The sequence below is a fragment of the Panulirus ornatus genome, chromosome 53, assembly GCF_036320965.1.
Source record: "Panulirus ornatus isolate Po-2019 chromosome 53, ASM3632096v1, whole genome shotgun sequence".
Lineage (NCBI taxonomy): Eukaryota > Metazoa > Arthropoda > Malacostraca > Decapoda > Palinuridae > Panulirus > Panulirus ornatus.
The window spans coordinates 1244202-1263121 of NC_092276.1; the positions used below are offsets into that span (position 1 = coordinate 1244202).

The 18920-nt window shown below is 44.7% G+C and overlaps 1 protein-coding gene across 17 annotated transcripts in view; it reads right to left on the bottom strand.

Annotated features, from left to right (window-relative positions):
- The window catches only part of LOC139765155 (uncharacterized), a 346502-nt gene that overhangs the window by 85539 nt on the left and 242043 nt on the right, over window positions 1–18920 (bottom strand). For 13 of the 17 annotated variants that reach the window (XR_011716592.1, XR_011716590.1, XR_011716591.1 and 10 more), the window contains 3 exons: window positions 14566–14662; window positions 11154–11228; window positions 6806–6856 (listed from right to left, as the gene is read on the bottom strand). Coding sequence is in view for 13 of the 17 variants with exons in the window: in XM_071692359.1 (XP_071548460.1) it covers window positions 6806–6856; window positions 11154–11228; window positions 14566–14662 (223 nt within the window). In the remaining 4 variants the exon portion in view is untranslated. The remainder of the gene's footprint in view (window positions 1–6805; window positions 6857–11153; window positions 11229–14565; window positions 14663–18920) is intronic. The other 4 variants (XR_011716593.1, XM_071692369.1, XM_071692366.1 and 1 more) reach the window with 1 other exon arrangement.

The window sequence follows — 18920 nt, forward strand, 5'->3', positions numbered from 1 at the left end:
TAGCTTCGCATTTAGTCACTGGGGTCCCCTCTCGTCGCAGCGTCCCTTCAAGCTGTAAGAGTGTGACCTTGAGCAAGAAGATCCCTTCAGGAGGAATTTCGACTTAAGTAAAATGATTTGGCAGCTCACCATCGAGTGTATTTGTCCTGTGTACTCGAGTAAACACAAAATACATGAACCAGAAAATATGTTAATCTCAACTGGTGAGGGTTGAGGCACGTCAGTCATGTTCCTGTGATCTCCCGTTACAAAGTAAACACATCGCTGCCTGTCACGTTTGGTGAGCGCCTTCACTAGTATTTTGTTTCGTGCCCGACGGCGGATTTGCCCTAGTTCAACGAGACAAACCCGAGTGGGATACTGAGGTGCCAGAGGAGACCCCCCGACAGGGACACTGTGGTGCCAGAGAAGACCCGATTGGGACGCTATGGTGTTCGAGGAAGCCAAGACTGGCACTTAAAGGCACTCTGTGGTGTCGGAGGGAACTAGACTGGCGTCATTGCGGTGTTCTGTTCGATGAGATGTGACACTGTGGGACCACAAGAAAACCACACCGAGGCATTACGGGGCCAGGAGACACTGTGGTGCCGGATGTTCATGATGTAATGATCATTCATAAAGGTTATTCATTATACAAGTTTCCCCTCGAACTGTCGAAAGACCAAAGCTGACACAAGACTGGGACCTTTGCCTTGCTCATCTTTCTCTGGGTTGTATATCACGGAGACTTGTTAACACTGCACGAAAGTCATACACGTACTCACAATCCACTTCTCATATCCCTAATAAATCAAAACCAGATAATGATATAGCTTGGATACCTTAGACTTCTTTTTTTTTCTATCTTAGCTCCTGATGGCTACTGGGGGTCTTGGTTTCTCGAATTCTGAAGGAAATTGTTTTCTTTTCCCCTCGCAGCCACCTCCTCACTGTTTGTTTTTAATCTTGCCACAGAAGCTTCTCTAACGGGCTAACACACACCTGATCGAGACGATCCCTGGGTCCAACAGGAGTAAAGATGTCTGAAGACCTTTCCTGAGTTCCCTTAGACAGGATAGTGGTGTCCAAGAGGGTTTCACGACCCTCATCATCCTCCCAACCATGCTCTCTCGTGGTAGGTCAGGCATTCCTCAGTTTCCTGGACTCACCACTGCTTCTCATAGTCTCTCGCCCGCTGCGTCTCTGGTAAATATTCTAATTTGTTTCTGTCAATCATCAGAGACAGGTCTCGCGCTGCAACATAGTCTACTATCAGTATATTCATCATACCTTCCTCCCATCATACGCTTCTCCTGTTTCATTTATATTCTTATCAAGTTACATCGATGAACTGTTGCCAGAGATGTGTTTACGTCATTCTCCCGTCTCTTTACATTTCTCCTTCACACACACACAGTACTATGTTGTCTTACCTAGTGTTTTCGTTGAGAACTAAACTTTCTAAATCAAATATAATTCAAACCGTTAAAAAGCGTTTCAATGATATCTACTTCCATCTTTCTGCTTCCAGTATCTGGAAGAAGACAAACTCACCGAAGGATTTGAGATGTCATCTGTTACTGTGCACTTTCCCTGTGTTATATCCGTGGAGAATCGAACTCCGTCTGGGTTTCGTGTCTGTGGCTAAACCTGCCGTGTCTGTGAATGAATACGTCGCGTCGGTAGTCAAGTGTATGGTGGTTGAAGACAAGTGTGTTGTGCGTGGAGCCTTTGGTTCTTCTATGGTTGAAACTGGCAGGGAACATACTGCTTTTTCCTGCATGATCCCATGCCGTGGGGATTATCTTCACCCGCTCAAGATCATGTATGTTCACTCTGATCAACGTAATTACTTGGGGCCTGACTGGACATCTGATTACAGTGGAGTACCCTGATAAAAGATATCAAAAGGTAAAGTAGCTGACTGATATGTTAGGTGGTTTCAGGATGTGGATACTCAGGGATAGTAGTATGTGTGAACCAGGAGTCGATTTCAAGAGGTGGGTCTCCAATGATCGATAGAACGTGTTCGTTGTCAAGCCACCGAACAGTGAGACGTTGTATAGGCTCACGGCTTGGAGGACGCTGATACAACTCCTTTCCAGTTACGATGGTAAGGATTTAATCCTCCTGCCATAGAGCCTGAGGCTGCAACGTTTGATGTAACGCTTCTCAGCTCGTTATAATGGGGAGTAACTATGCAGCTTAGACTTTGTTGTTCATATTGAAAAATGAACCCAAGGCTGCACTCGATGTTGGCCCTGGAACTGTGCCTAGGCACTTTCGACATGTAACCTGTGGTTCGGTAGAATCAGGTGTAATCATTGGTCATTAATAGATATAAGTCACTGCTAAGAAGTCACTCCAGCGGTTAGTGCACACCCTGGAAAAAACGCGTATGCAAGCGACCAAAAGGTTACCTTCGAGGGTTACGTCTTGGCGGTGTAGCACTACTGGGAGACCTTTCATCGATCACCTCCGCCACGGTCCAGACCAGCCACTCAACAGTCTTAACCAGGAGCCGACAGTAGCCGCAGTTTTGAAGCCAACAAGATCGGTACGACGTTAGTCTAATCTGACGATCCAGGAGATTTCAACGCATTCAAAATAGTAATCCAACCTCAAATAAACGGTCTACATCTTACTGGAAACTGGCGCTAACCAGATACATTTCCTTATAACCCAGCCAAAGATTTACCATCGGAGATCCTTGATAGGCCTAGACATTCGATGAAAATTATTGCAGTACGATAAATATATAGGTATATTGCTAGTACACAAAAGAACTGGCTTCATATCAATTTCTCCCGTGCCGTGTCAATATTTCTCTTGTATTATGGCTTTAAAAAGAAAGATAATGTGGATAAAACTGATCGTCTTGTTAGAGTTATTAATGATGCTAGTGAGTGGAGTAGCCAAGAGCAATATATGATCCCGGGTCTGAGGGCGAGGGGGTCAAAAACGACGCGCACAACAACGTAAACATTCTGATGGCTGGTTCCACACAGCCAGTCTCGTTCAGTGATGATGAATCGGTTTCCTTCGTCAAATTTGTTCGTTGATCAGTTGAATACATCGTTGATCAATCACTGCCACTGGCGAATGAAGTTATTAGTGATCATCTAAGCGTTTTCGTGAAGAACTTAAGTGGTGGAAGTGTGAGATTAGGGGACTCAGGGACAGTAGTGATCAGAGAAACCTGAGTGGTAGGAGTGTGGACGTCGAGAGGTATAGACAGACTTAAGGTAGTTGAGAGTATATGAGATCTAAGTGTTGTGAATAGTTAGATATAGATTCTAGTGATGAGTGAAAGACACTGGATCTAAAGGATGGAATGAGCAATAGGAGAGAGTGTTCAAGTCACCTTAAGTTGCAAGAATGAGGATGAGAACTGTTGAGTATTTGGAATGCACTAACAATATTTGAATATTGGGAGTATGTGGCCAGGACGGTCTTTGTCATAACACATCCACTGGTATATCACCCACCCAGGATTCAAGCTAGTGAAGAACCTAAACACTGCCGTATATCCAAATGTGTTGATGCTGCTTTGTCATCTCTGGATCTGGCTAGGCTGAAGAGGACTGAGGGTGTTGTTGGATGAGAAGAGTGTAGAGGGTTGGAGTGTCAATAGCTGTTAATGACCAGAACACCTGTGTTTGTTAATGTCCAGGACACTGTGTTTGTTAATGACCAGGATACCTGTGTTTGTTAATGTCCAGGACACCTGTGTTTGTTAATGACCAGGATACCTGTGTTTGTTAATGTCCAGGATACATGAGTTTGTTAATGTCCAGAACAATTGTGTTTGTTAAAGTCCAGGACACCTGTGTTTGTTTATGTCCAGGACACCTGTATTTGTTAATGACAAGGATACATGAGTTTGTTAATGACCAGGATACATGAGTTTGTTAATGTTCAGAACAATTGTATTTGTTAATGTCTAGGACACCTGTGTTTGTTAGTGTCCAGGACGCTTGTGTTGTTGTTGTCCCATGACTCAAGTGGTTTATCAACTGATGTGCTGACAGGAGGGGCGAGACTGGCTCAAAAATCCAATGAATCATCATGAAGAAAGACAGACCGTCTCTGTAACCCTTCATTAAAAATACGTATTTTAGTACCGAAGTTCTTTGAGCATCAAATGAACTTGTTCTTGTATTCCCTAAAACACGCGATGCCAAGATGTCCAGTTCTCCTTCGTGAAACGTACGGTAGACAGAGGCTGGGTTATTTCTAGTCTAGGGGATCCATTTGTCATTCAATGTCTGTTTAACGGAAGACCAAGACACTCATCTCTTACCAAACATGATGGACTCAATTCTTTCAATTCTTTCACTGACAATTTCCATCCAACAAAGAGCGAAATAACTTTCAATATATTGAAGAATTTCTTTATATCTTTTTGCCCACAAAATTAGATTTTCCGATACACAATTTCCCGAAAGATTGGCTTTCCTTTATACCAGACGAGAGTAGATTTAGAACTTGAACTAAAACCTTCGTCAGGAGGAAATCCAATAGAAGCAAAAATGATAATCTGTTTGTAATTACGACGGGGCTTTTAATCATGTTCTTAATGGAAAATCTCTTAAAACTTCATCAAAGCCAATAATTGCATACATTACTTGCGAGTGAGTGTCATCCAATCCAAATGTGAAGCTCTTTCTCGTTTGAGTTCATCTGCAGATCATACAATGCTTCTCTTATCACTTGTCATACCCCGTATAGTAATTAGACTTCACAATATCCTTTCACTCGTACGAATAACATGAGCTACCTCTATGTCGAACTGGTAAAGCAAGTCGGCAACGGGGAAATGCGCCCGTCGGAATCAATTCATACTACAACCATAACAATTCGACTGGAAGTTGTGATGAGTTTCGAGTGCTTGACTCGGCAAACTGTGACTCGTTTACTTTGGAGAATGATTAATGTATCTGGGATAGAGAACCATAATCACGAAGAGTGTGTTTGCCTTCTGCAGATACTGAATCAGTATGATAATACATGTCTGATCTCCAGCTCTCGTCTCTGGCCGTCGGGGCTCGACTGTGAGTCTACGAGGTTGTCTGATGAAGCCAAGACTAGAGATGTAATTCGTTTACTGACGGAGCCAATAAATCTTTTCTTGGATCTTGGATATCACTGAGTATAAGGTTCTCGGATACAACTGAATTCACACTTTCAGTTGCTTCAGTGGTAACTGAAAATATGGCAGTGTGTTCTCTTATATGGTTGTATCCTTCTCTCAAACGTCCCGACGCTTTTTCGTGTATTCTTCCTAATCAGACGCATTCCTTCTCGTTCGGATAGCGAAACATGCAACGCCAATTTCCGTTTCACTAACAATCATTTTTTTTTCATCCCATCATTCGTATTCTTTCTGATACGTCCGTATTCCAATATCTAGAAGCCACTTCACAAACATACACACACACACACACACTGCTTCCCTACATTCCTCTCACTCTCCTACGCTCATTTACTCTCATTCTATGCGATTTTTTACTCTATCTCCTATGGCATCTATGAACACAGGAGACTTTCCCAAAGCTCATTAGCGCTCACCATTTCTTTAATCAGTTTTCCTTTCGTCCTACACCCAGCGCAATCTCTTACACTTGCCTCTACCAGGAAATGATTAGACATTCCACAAACCACCCATCTCAACAAGTTTTCGACCACACTGTATATGTATATATATATATATATATATATATATATATATATATATATATATATATATATAAGAAAGAAATATATTTCATCTGATACATGAGGAAGAGACGTAGATAGGACGTCATGTGTATGTGTGTGTGTGTGTGTGTGTGTGTGTGTGTGTGTGTGTGTGTGTGTATGTGTGTGTGTGTGTATGTGTGTGTGTGTGTTCTCAGGAAGAAGAGTAAAGACATTATCTCAAAATCTGACAATGAGGATGGGATGAGGAAGATTGCTTCATAACAGAAGAATATAGGAAGAGGAGGCGCTCATAGATTATCTATAAGTTCAGGAAGTGTGAGGTATATCTTGAGGCGTGAGGGAGATCGATGTGGGTGTGAGAAGACAATGAGGAGCCCGGAGGGAGCCTTGATTAATGATGAGTGGATTGAGAAATACGATGAAATTATGAGTGTTTAAGGAGGACTGAAGATGGCACTTGGATAAGATAATTTTAGTAATTTTCTCTGGCTCTAATTAAGACCGAGAGCGATCAAGAGAATAAGATGAGAGATTATTATGATGAGAGAGACAAGCACTGAGAGAGATAGGGAGTATATGAGAAACAAAGTGTGATGAGAGATACACAGATAAATTACGTTGAAACTGAGAGATATATATCAAACGCCAAGTTAGATGACGTAAATTTCAATACCCATGTCTTAGTCTCCAATCCCTCTTCTGTTTTTACAATGATTTCCAAGGCTTTTGTGTTCCATCTAGGGTTTAAAATATCACTTATCACTAGTGCAATCCGTCAACAGGACCATGCGTCAGTAGGATCATGTGTCAGCAGGACCACACGTCAGCAGTAGTATCCGTTAGTAGTATCATCCGCTACTAGTAATGAACGTCACTTGACTGTCCCATCTACTCTTGATGGTTATTACCAACACCAATGCTCAAAAGGCATCTATATCAGGCTCTCAGGCACCAGAGCTCCACTTATGTGAGTCACCGTAGGATCAAATTCTCTTATTTTATGATCAGATTCTCTTAATACAGGATCGGATTCTCTTATCACAGGATTAGAGTCACTTATTCTAAGATCAGAATCTCTTATTATAGGATTAAATCCCCTTCATACAGGATCAGATTCTCTTACCTGAGTCTTCGATTTCCAGACGCTCTAACAGCCACTCGATGAGATCGTATCCTGCAAGAGAGAGAGAAAAAAGGGAAGAATAAATAAATCAGATAATGCAACTGGAAAACACTTCAGGCACGGGAAGAAAAGTTTAAGTCTACGATACGAATGAAGAGATAAGAAAAAATTCAGAAGAAAAATGAATAATGAAGAAAAGGTATCATGTCTTCGTTCTCGGTAAGGAGACATTAAATATAAGGACTATATGTATATACAGATGACCCTCGCACAGCGCCCTCTGTCAGGCCGACCCCCCGCTGAGCCCGTCATTAGGGGCGCTGAGCGTGCCACCAATGGGGGCCCCAGGTGGCGGTAAATAGCCTCACCTGGTTGGTTAAATTATCACTTATGAAAAATTGGAGCGAGGGTGCCCTTCTGTGTAAGGAGGTGATTAGGCTGTTCCCTAAACTATGGCGCCGGAGTGGATCACACTGGAACACGCATCCCACCGCTCAGCGAGGGGGCATATATATATATATATATATATATATATATATATATATCACATGTTTACCAAATGGCGTCCTAGCTTCGTCTCTTCGATGTATATCAACTGACTGTTATATTTCTCTCTTGTGTCTCCCCTGATGTGATTATTACACGAAAGTGCACTTGGGAACTTTTCGTGTTTCATTTTCCCCGTGGACTCATAGGAAAATATATATATATATATATATATATATATATATATATATATATATATATATATATATATATATATATATATATATTATCCCCTGTCAAAAAGATATCACATCAAAACATAAGCGACACACAACAAAGCTGGCGTAATCTCTTGATGTTATTACCAGAGTGTGGCAAACAAAAACAAAAACAACAACAACAACAACGTACAACAAGAAAAAGCGACTTTAACAGACCATGAAAGGAAAACCGAGAGGCAAATCCGGATTCCAAGACAGCAGGTAATCCGACTCGCAGTCGAAGACAATAAACGCTGACGAAGCCTCTTGTCGTTCTTTTAGGCTTGAAAATCTAAAAAAAAAAAAAAAAATATGATATTTCTTATTCTTGCAGGATTCTGGGTGTCATAAAAACGCGCCAGGGTTTTTTTTCTTTTTTTTTTTTGCCAGTGGAGAAATAACAGCAGTGTTTATGCAAGTGACGTGTGCTTCAGTGGCCAGCAGTGTTCTATGACACAGTGAACAAAACAGCAGCAGAAGCAGCAGCAGGAACAGTGCTTCTACAAAACAGTGTATCAGCAGTGACAGGAGCCCCTCACGCAGTGAATAACCAGAGATTCTCCACTGCAGTGACATGTAACAGTGAACTGCATCATAGGACACCACTCGCTCGACCAACACCAGCAGTGACGTCGGAACTCAGAAAAAGACGTGCTGTCGACAGCAGTAGCAGTGACCGACTCGGCAGTGAACACTGTGAAAAGACTATGGAGGGAACTCCCATGAACCATTATGGAACCATGGCATACAGTGACAACGGTGATCCTCCTGTCTTGCAGTGACCAGGTTTATCGTAACGAACTGGTAACATCACAACCCAACTTCAGTAACAGCAGTGACGCTACTGTTATGTGCCAGCAGTGACAATGCCTTACGTACAACCAACGCGAGTGAGAGCAATATTGTAGCAGCAGTGGTTCAACATGGTTGTGGTGGAGTGGTTAGCGTGGCTGACACTGAACTACGCAGGACCCAGGTTCGAATTCCAGACACGGGCCATGAATCAGTCGCCTCCATCTCGTGTGTGTCGAATCCCGAACCGAATATCATGTGAATATTCACCAACAAACGCCATACGCATCGTCCAGCATAATCTTCGAGCCAAGATTATACGATATTCGGATAATTGGGTGGTGTGTGTGTGTGTGTGTGTGTGTGTGTGTGTGTGTGTGTGTGTGTGTGTGTGTGTTCGTGGCCTGAAACTTATGACTGGTGCTGTTCACTTTCCTCTCTCTCTCTCTCTAATCCATTAAGATATTATCAACCAAATCTTGCGGTAGGATGAAAGGAAAGCAGCATTAATACACACACACACACACACACACACACACACACACACACACACACACACACACACACACGGGAGATAAAATACTGAGTTTAATTATTACAGAAATTTATGTTTAGTCTTGAAGTTATGAGGGTGCTGGCTTGGGTATAGTGTCCCAGCGGATGGAACAGGAGGCTACAATACATTCTTTCAGTTTCCTGTACAAATTTCTTATCTGACTCATCTTCTGGTCACTATCCATATCTTTTTCTTTTTCTTTCATACTATTCGCCATTTCCCGCATTAGCGAGGTAGCGTTAAGAACAGAGGACTGGGCCTTTAAGGAAATATCCTCACCTGGCCCCCTTCTCTGTTCCTTCTTTTGGAAAATTAAAAAAATGAGAGGGGAGGATTTCCAGCCCCCCGCTCCCTTCCCTTTTAGTCGCCTTCTACGACACGCAGGGAATACGTAGGAAGTATTCTTTCTCCCCTATCCCCTATATATATATATATATATATATATATATATATATATATATATATATATATATATATATATATATATGTATTTCATATTTGTTCCAAAGGTTTCTATGTACCAAGGCAGCGCCTGGAACGGATGAGGGACTGCCACATTGGCTCACGTCCACTTTCAAGCTGCCATGTACAATGCACCGAAACCCTGGTCTCCTTATCTACAGCTAAAGCCCCACATGATCTTTCCCTGGTTTTCCACTGAACTTCATACGGTCAGGGACAGCACATCGCCTCCTGTACTGCACGTACTCTAAAGGGGAAAAAGATCATGTAGATTACAATCAGAGACCAAGGCCATCTAGAAACGGCACGAGTAGATGGGGCTTCTGAAGAGAAGTAAAACATTAGAAGTGAGAGTTAAGAAATATCCTACAAAATATGAATTTTTCTCTCGAGGCTGGACACCTTCGTGGGATGAATGGAAAGAGAGACAGAAGGCCTTTTGGGGGAACGGGTGGAGATATGAGTAGAGCCAACAGTGCCACTGCCTCAGTCCACCTCCTCAAGAGATACCGGGTCCATGTTTCCCGAACCTCTCAGGAGAAGAGACGAGAGATAGAGTGTGAGAGATTGATTATACAGGGCCAGTGGACAGTGATCAAAGAACTGTCCATTGTTACAAGTCAGGAGGAGGAGGAAGAAGAAGAAGAAGAAGAAAAAGAAGAGGAGGAGGAGGAGGAGGAGGAGGAGGAGGAGTAGGAGGAGGAAAGGGCAGGTCAGCAGCCTTGTGATAATGCGGACAAGGTGAAGAGTTGTATGAGAGATCAAGGGGTAAGACTAGAGGTATTTATACACCCATTGCTCTTAACGGTGATGCAGTGTTCATTCCCTTGGCTTCGGAACGCTCTAGACCCATGTAAGTGTTAAGCTGTGCCTGTCTGGCTCATGCAGATACCAATAATGCTAAATATGGATTTCTTCCCTCCGTTAACACCTTGGTATCTGACGTCTTCCTTGCACTGTCCAGCGGCTGATCAAACTTCTCTACACATGACGGCAGGAGGAGAAGGCAAAGCTAGAATAGCGGACATAAGGAAGAAACCTGTGGATTATTTCAAGGCCACTTTGTGGTCCATCTTCGTCATGAGTTCTAAGGATGGCGTGTGACACGGGGCAACACTTGCACGTGTAGTGAGGAGTCGAAGATGCGACACGAAGCGACACTTGTACGTGTAGTGAGGAGCCGAAGATGTGACACGGGGCAACACTTGCACGTGTAGTGAGGAGTCGAAGATGTGACACGAAGCGACACTTGTACGTGTAGTGAGGAGCTGAAGATTTGACACGAAGCGACACTTGTACGTGTAGTGAGGAGCTGAAGATGTGACACGAAGCAACACTTGTACGTGTAGTGAGGAGCTGAAGATGTGACACGGAGCAACACTTGCACGTATAGTGAGGAGCTGAAGATGTGACACGAAGCAACACTTGCACGTATAGTGAGGAGCTGAAGATGTGACACGAAGCAACACTTGCACGTATAGTGAGGAGCTGAAGATGTGACACGAAGCGACACTTATACGTGTGGTGAGGAGCCGAAGATGCGACACCTGCACGTGCTTTGGGTTTGCTGCTTGTGCGACGGAGGAGAGGAGGCCACGGAGGGCAGTGCCCTTGTAAAAGTGGGAGGTTAGCGTGCCTGCAGCAATGCACTGAGGGGAGTGTGACGCCCTGAGGACTGACAGAGAAAGCCTGGACAGTCACGTCTGACCAGCGTGTAGACATGCGGGATGCAAATGCAGTGAAGTGAGCGACGTGCTGTGAGCCAAACGTTGCAGGGTGATTCGTCACTCACCCTTGATTGTGAAGGTCTGTTCGTACCGAAGCATATACTCCGGGGTGGTGACGGAGGCAACGAGTGTCTGCGACGCTGCAAGTAAAATAAAAGAAAAAAGAAAAGTAGAAGAATGGAATGATTGGCTTCAAGGTCAATGGCATGAGAGGAAATTCATGACTCTCACATGTCTTGGGGTCAGAGTTTTCGCTCACCAGGTCCAGGTTGAACACGTAGGTATAGCAATCTGTGCTCCACTACACACTTGGACAAGTATCAGGCAGGAGCAGCCTTTTGATAATGGATGTTTCCAGATCCAGTGATGGGCGGCCTTCATCAATCCACAGACTTTTAAGTGGTTAAACTCGGGGTTTCACAGGATATTTCAGTCATATCTACGAAAACTGAATGGGGTGGGGGGGCGTGGAGATAGGTCAGCTTCCTCCTCCTGTGTCTCTATCTTATAAAAGCAAAGACACAGAAAAAGAAGGTGGGGACAAAAAAAAAAAAAAGCTGATTAGAATAAGAGAATAGAAAAGAAATAGCAATAACCAAACAGGGAATAGAGAGACATGGAAACAAATAAGAAATGCCGACAAGAAATAATGGAATCACAGAGAACAAATGGTAAACAACGGGAAAGTAATTAAGTAATTCTGGGGGAAGGAGGCAAAATGATTATTCTCAGTCGCGAACAAACAGGGGAAAAAAAAGAAACCGAGACAAACTGCACCCTGAAATGTCAGATGAAATTACTAAAATGAAATAGCAATTTAAACATTAGCTTGATCTCAACTGATAACTATGAGTCAACATTCAGTATAATAAAACACTGGGAAACACTGATGAGGATATATATATATATATATATATATATATATATATATATATATATATATATATATATATATATATATATATATATATGCTGTGGTTTGGTGCATTACTTATGACAGCTAGAGAGTGGATGTGAGCCCACACCGCCGAATGATCTAAGCACAGGAGTTTGACCATCTGTTTAGTACCGACACCACACGTAACCTGGGAACGTGGCTGATATACGTGTGGACGAAGACTCCACTCGAACTATGGGATTTCGAGTCACCAACGCCAAGCACCACACCGCTGAAGCGCGCATACGAGGGAGTTTGGAACCAGACCGAGTTTTAAGGCATTTACAGAGGTTTATCTCACAGCCATCGGCTTCCTGCTCCCCAGCCAGCGTCCAGAGAGGGGGATCGGGGGAAGAGAATTCTTGGAGGTTCCCTGGAGAGGAGCCTCGTCAGCGCCTGAGTGATGAACAGTTCCAACTATGGACAACGCACATGGATCTTCTGTAGGAGGAGGCAGCGGGGAAATCTGTTCCATTTGTTCCGGAGAAGTGTTGTGTGTGTGTGTGTGAGTGTGTGTGTGTGTGTGTGTGTGTGTGTGTGTGTGTGTGTGTGTGTGTGTGTGTATTACCGGAGTCCGCCTACATCGAAGACTTTCTCACACTCCTGTAGAAGGGGACCTGTTGGAGGGAGTCTTAGGGGGTAATTATACTCACTCAGTCCAGTCCAGAGCCTGGTCTCTCGCTGGCCACAAACATCCATGGAGGAGAAAACCCCCCTAGCCAAGACCCCGAGGCGGGTCTGAGGTGGCCCGTCAACTATAAAGCCAAAACTCGGACCCCCTCGAGACGTAAAGCTAGTGTAACGACAGCATTCACTGTCTTTCTTACCAACGTCAGTACATTGGACAACAGCTTGTCCCTAACTTGTTCTGATATCAGACTCATGGCTTCACGCCTCACCATTATGAGGACAACGCGTCTAATCCGGGGGAGAATTACGGCCAAAAAATTGCTCCTCACAAAATTGTGGCAGATGGTGAGGAGTGTTGGTAACTTCCCCGTTTTCTCTGGCGGCTCTTGGCGTGATGACTTTGGCCTGTTGAACTTTTAGGGTCGTTTGATGTATTTTTTTTTTCCAACGTGCGCGGGCACACACACACACACACACACACACACACACACACACACACACACACAGGTTTTAGGCAAAGTAAATAAACGTATTTTTCTCATGAATATGTATATGAAATTCTTCCTTAAGCAGATTCATCTTTTTTTGGTTTTCATTTTCATTTTATTACATTTCTCTTTCGTTCTTTTTGAACGTTATGCCTGCGAATGTCCTTGTATCTTTTTTTGTCTACGTTGAGACAATCGTAAGGCCCACAAATACATCTCCTGTTCTGGAAAGTCTCAGAGGGTGGCACTCAAGTGGCTGGTGTTTCGCTACAGTACAATGGTCTGCTACAGTGAGACGCCTCAGTGCAGATCTACCCTAGACGTAAATTTGGGTACCATTCATGCAGACCGTGTACCACCCAGCGTCGGAGGAGAGTACAAAGATACCATGAGGACCATAACACACTTAGGTCTCAGGAGGTTAAGGTGTGAGGCATCGAACATTTGGTCGTGGTCCGTATTCTTCGTGGATCCCAAACCTTATCCTTCCGACAGCGATCGTCATTTGTTGGTAGTTACGATTTGGTAAGAGACCTCTCTTTGTGTGAGACTGCTTATTGTGTCCCTGAGCCACACCATCCTTGTTCCTGAACCAGATCTTAAGTGTCCCTGAAGTAGATCATCTGTGTCCCTGAGCCAGACTACTCGTCTCCCTGAGCCAGACTACTCGTCTCCCTGAGCCAGACGACTCGTCTCCCTGAACCACACCTCCCGTATCTACCATGCCCCAACTCCCTCCCTCCCTCCCTCTACAACCGAGCTTTGGCTACCGACGCTATTGATTCTGACCTGGAGTGAGGCAAGGAATCCTTCACTGGCCCTTGTGTACATTTCCTAAATCCAGTTGGAAGAAAAAAAGAAAAAAAAGAAAGAGTCTTTTCTTCGGGGTTAATCATCGACACAATCCTTAAGGATCGGCCCACACAGATCCTTGATGCAGGACACAATGCGCAGGGAATTAAGCTGGAAGGCATACTGGGTCATGCTGAATCTTCTGTAGCTCTGTCGACTCAAAGTTAATGGCACGGTTGGCGAGATGGCTTCTCTCCAGATTTATCTGACTTCTCCGTTCTTACTCGTAGGAGAGAAAACAGATTCTTTTACTCATCCTGAGAGACTGGTATAGCAAGAATATTATCTCCCTCACGTGGGCGTCAGTCTAGAGACTAAGAGACTAGCCTAGACTGAGTTGTTCAAACCCCTAATATACGATCGTCAGATACCATTGTGGCTTGGAATCGTTTAGTGAGCAGTGAGTGAACACTGTACCGCAGTTCTAAAACTATATAACGCAACATATATGTGGGGGAAGAAAAAGAAGAAGGAGAAGGTATACGTAAACTGTGACTGAAGAAGCTGGAGGGCATAAGGAATGTCTAACTGACTGAAGAGACTTGAAGTAGAGTGGCTGTATATACTTACCCATGAAGGCGGACGGGATGGAAGTGAGGAACAGTTTCTGGCTCCGGATGGGCACGCCAGTCTCCGGGTCCTGCATCTCTCTCACTAATGCCTCCATCTGTGGACAACACATACAACACTGGTTAGAGAGCTACGTCAACTGGCCTCTTGTTTACACCCACCTCACCTCCCAGGGACTTGAGCACAACCCTAGGATTCATATTACGAGGTTCATACGACAAAAATTTAGTAAAAATATACGTATAAACACTGAAAGAAATTTATATATCTATAAACATCAATGTGGGACACAGAATAGTCTGAACTGACAGCAGACGTAAGGAAATATATCGACAAATGGATTGTTGAGATGATGACACCAGTTCACTGTACTAGCAGTTGATACAGACATCAGCTGGATAAGTCTTCCTCGTCTAACATATTCTTACTTCAGCTGCTCATATTTTCACGATTGTTGATATCATGTTACAGTTTATTGTTTTTAGTCTTACAACAGCAGACAAGACGTGGGCAAAACTATACCCCAGGCGTGGCTACCTCGGGTGATTGGTGAGACAGAGGATTAGAAAAATAATTTGAGCTCTTTCGGTTTTCGCAAAGGCGACTGGTAAAGGTGTGTGTGTTGTAGGATGAGAGAAAAACAAAAGAAAGAGGAGAATTCCATGGCTTTTCTGTGTGAAAGAAGAAAGAAGTTTCAATCCTTGTATGGCCGATCTGCACATAAAAACTATGGGATGCAGCTGCCAGCCTTGTGTTACAGATTCAGGTATTAGTGGCTGGGATACACGTAGACACCTTACGAGAGAAGTGGCCGAAGTAATACCTGCAGAAGTGAAAGAAAGAAGCAACATCACAGTAGACAGTAAGAGGAGGCTGAAGAGAGTTGACTACGGAACAGTTAATAAGACAGAAGACTTTAGATTCTTTCCAGGCTATGTGAGCGAGCGGTGGCCACTCTCGCCCACAAGTGAAGACACTCTCGTGAGTGCAGAGTCAGGGAAAGAGTATTTCTGAAGGCCTTAGACTCACATTTGCATCAGTTGTTAAAGAATAATAATGGTTCTATTTCTAAGGGAAGCTGAATGTCATACGGGGTGTATGTTACGCACACATATGTACAGACACACAATTATTTGTGTGTGTGTGTGTGTGTGTGTGTGTGTGTGTGTGTGTGTGTGTGTGTGGTGTGTCGTGTTCCCCAGTTGTCGAGTACTGCACAGGCGGGAGGAACCTACAGAAGCGAGGGCGTCGTGCTGCAGGAGCTCCCTCCACCGTCCAGTCTTCAGGCGATGTTCCTTCTTTGGCCAGACCCTTCCACCTCTGGCCCCAGCCCCAGTGCCCATGTTGGCACGGGTCACAGGCGGGTCACACGGCCTCCGGCGGTGGTGGCACTTTAAGTAGGGGATCAGGGAGGTCACCGAGCGGTGCTGAGGATTTGGCTCGACAAGAACCGGAGGGGAACTTCTCCCTTATACTGCCTTGTACATCCTTATACTTCCACCTATACTTTATAGCCTCATAAACAGATGGTCACAACCCTTGAGCAAAATAGTTTCAACTCGTCTTCACTGACTGGAGATCTGCCAGTGAATGAGACCTACAACCAGTACCTTCACTGCCTCACCAACACCATCACAACCCCAGTGAGTAAGTGTTCGCCACCACCACCACGATCAACTGCCTCGCCAACACAACACAACCTAGACTGATGGTAGCAGTGATATGTGTCCTGGGCTCCTGCTGGGGTCGGCCATTAGTGGCTACATCAGGGAGGGAGGGAGAGGGAGGGTTGACGCCACCTGCCGTCAGTCACGAGATGGGGAGCTGGTCAAGTCCAGGGGTGAGGGTGGCGGCTGTGTTTACCTTGCTCTAGTGATTATAACTTCTTCATCCTCACACTCGCGTGTCTCCTGTGATACCTACTTACTCCTCCTTGATGAGGACACGAAGACCACACACACACACACACATATATATATATATATATATATATATATATATATATATATATATATATATATATATATTTCCTGGGGCTGGAGGTAAGTATATTTTCATTTCAGATTATGACTCTTGATGAGATTACTGTTCGTCAGCATCATTAGCGTGGGTATAGCCTGTGGTCTCTCGGGGATCAAGAATGATTACACAAAGGTCAGGGTCATAGGACAAATAAAGATGAATAAATCTTTTTCATTTCCGGGGCGAGCGTTCAGGTAAATCATTCTCCCTTCTTTTTCTTTTCTTTCCATTTTCTATGTCGAAGGGTTTGAGACGCAGAGGAAAGTCCTCGCTGAGGCTAAGCTTGAGATGAAGCGTTCGGAAATAGGGTTGAAAGAATAGAGAAGAAAGGAGAGAGAGAGAGAGAGAGAGAGAGAGAGAGAGAGAGAGAGAGAGAGAGAGAGAGAGAGAGAGAGAGAGAGAGAGGAGGGAAGAGAATCTAAGAGCTTCCTTAGCAAGGGGAAAGGAGTAGGTCGTAGACGTTGTCAAGACTACGTGAAGGTTAGGAAGGAATCCAAAACTTAAGAGATGTAAGAAAAGAAACAGATATCGCAAGGGTTCACCCCCTGAGCTGCCAAGGAGCACACAGTGATCATATGTGTGTGGCACCACTCAAATCACGTACGAAATTACGTTTCGGTTTGCCACGATAGTACACTATATAGAAAGGAAAATGAGATCGGGGGAAGGGGGGTTTGGAGCATCAATATTTACCTTACGATGATTATCAATTTCATCGCAGCCTCTGCGTCCTGATGCTGGGGACCGAGCGTCCTGCTGCTGGGGATCGAGTGTCCTGCTTGCTGGGGACCGTGTGTTCTACTGCTGGGGATCGAGTGTAATATTTATTCGTGGGAAGGCTGGGCGGCGGAGCCAACAGGCGACCACCCGATATCTCATCTGTTTTAAGCGAGTGGGTAGTTGTTGCCATGCTTAAACAATGGAGTAACTGGTATATTTCGACTATAAGACTGAAAATCAAGATAAACCTCTGTAGGATTTCCACACGTTACGTTGATTTCTAACATTGTTTCACCTACATCTACGCTATCTAACTCCCATATTTTCCCTCATCTTTACAACCATCCCCCTACCAATCATCTATCGTAGTGGGATGAAATCCTATGCTCCCATCACTCTCCGATGCTCCTCCCATCACTCTCCCTTTTGTCTCATTATAATCTAGATACAGTATACCATCACTGCAAAGCGAAGCTGATATTTCTATGTGATTTATTTGGTGCCCCTAAAGTCCATTATTATCACTGACGATATTTATAGCGGTGCAGTGGATCTGGCAATCGGGAAATGGGATTTTGATCGTCAGTCAGTCGCTCACAGACGATTCGAATCGTCTTGCATTCACGACGACAACTGTGGCTGAACCCATTCGATTCCTTCGTGAACTTTATGTTGAAAATAATCTCTGGACGTCCACCGTGCGTCAGAAGTCGGCTCATGGGGCGGTCACTGTTGGCTAGCTGGCGCACAGTCGTGCCAGCGAACGTAAAGACTCGGTGTGCTGTGTTGGTCGACGGCAAGAAGGGAAAGAAGAAAGGCTTCACCTTTCTGAGAGTGTGCAAGACTTAAGTTCAAACCATTCCCTTCATCGAGGAAGAGAGCAGCCTAGCTATCTCTCGAGCTAGGGAGAAACCAGACGCCAACATCTCACAAGGATCTGATGTGGAGTGGGGGGGATCAGACTTCCACCAGCGACCCCTCACAATGTGGGGACGCTAACTTGCCGTCATCGGGAGGGGTCGCACCAGGACTGCAGTGGATATTCCCAGACAGCGGAGACATCCCACCCTGAGAGCGAGGAGAGTTGCGGCCACAGTGTGACGTCTGGAAGCCATAAATCGTCTGGAATAGACTCGAGATAGCATCGTGATGTGTTGTGCGTCTGCCATACGTCTGATCCAGTGGGCGCCTGCTACACCAAGTGGAACTCTTAAGTGTGACACTGAGGCGGGAACCTCGTACTAGGATGCTATGACAGACCTGCCCTTGTCCTAGTGGCCTGGTACCCTAGAAAAGGTGTTTAGAATGAGTCAAAATCATCGCAGGAAAACTTTCTGGTTGAGAAGAGAAATCTATGAGTCGGGACTGATGGCTGGCCTGAGGGAGAAGATTTGAGCTGGTGGTGGGTTAGTGGGTGGAGATGGGTTTACGCCGTTATACCCAAAGGGTCGTACCGTCGTGCCCAGAGGTCGTACCGCTGGGCCGAAGGGTCGTACCGTCGTGCTCAGAGGTCGTATCGGTGGGCCGAAGGGTCGTACCGTCGCGCACGGAGGTCGTACCGCTGGGCCGAAGCGTAGTACCGTCAGTGCTCAGAGGTCGTACCGCTGGACCGA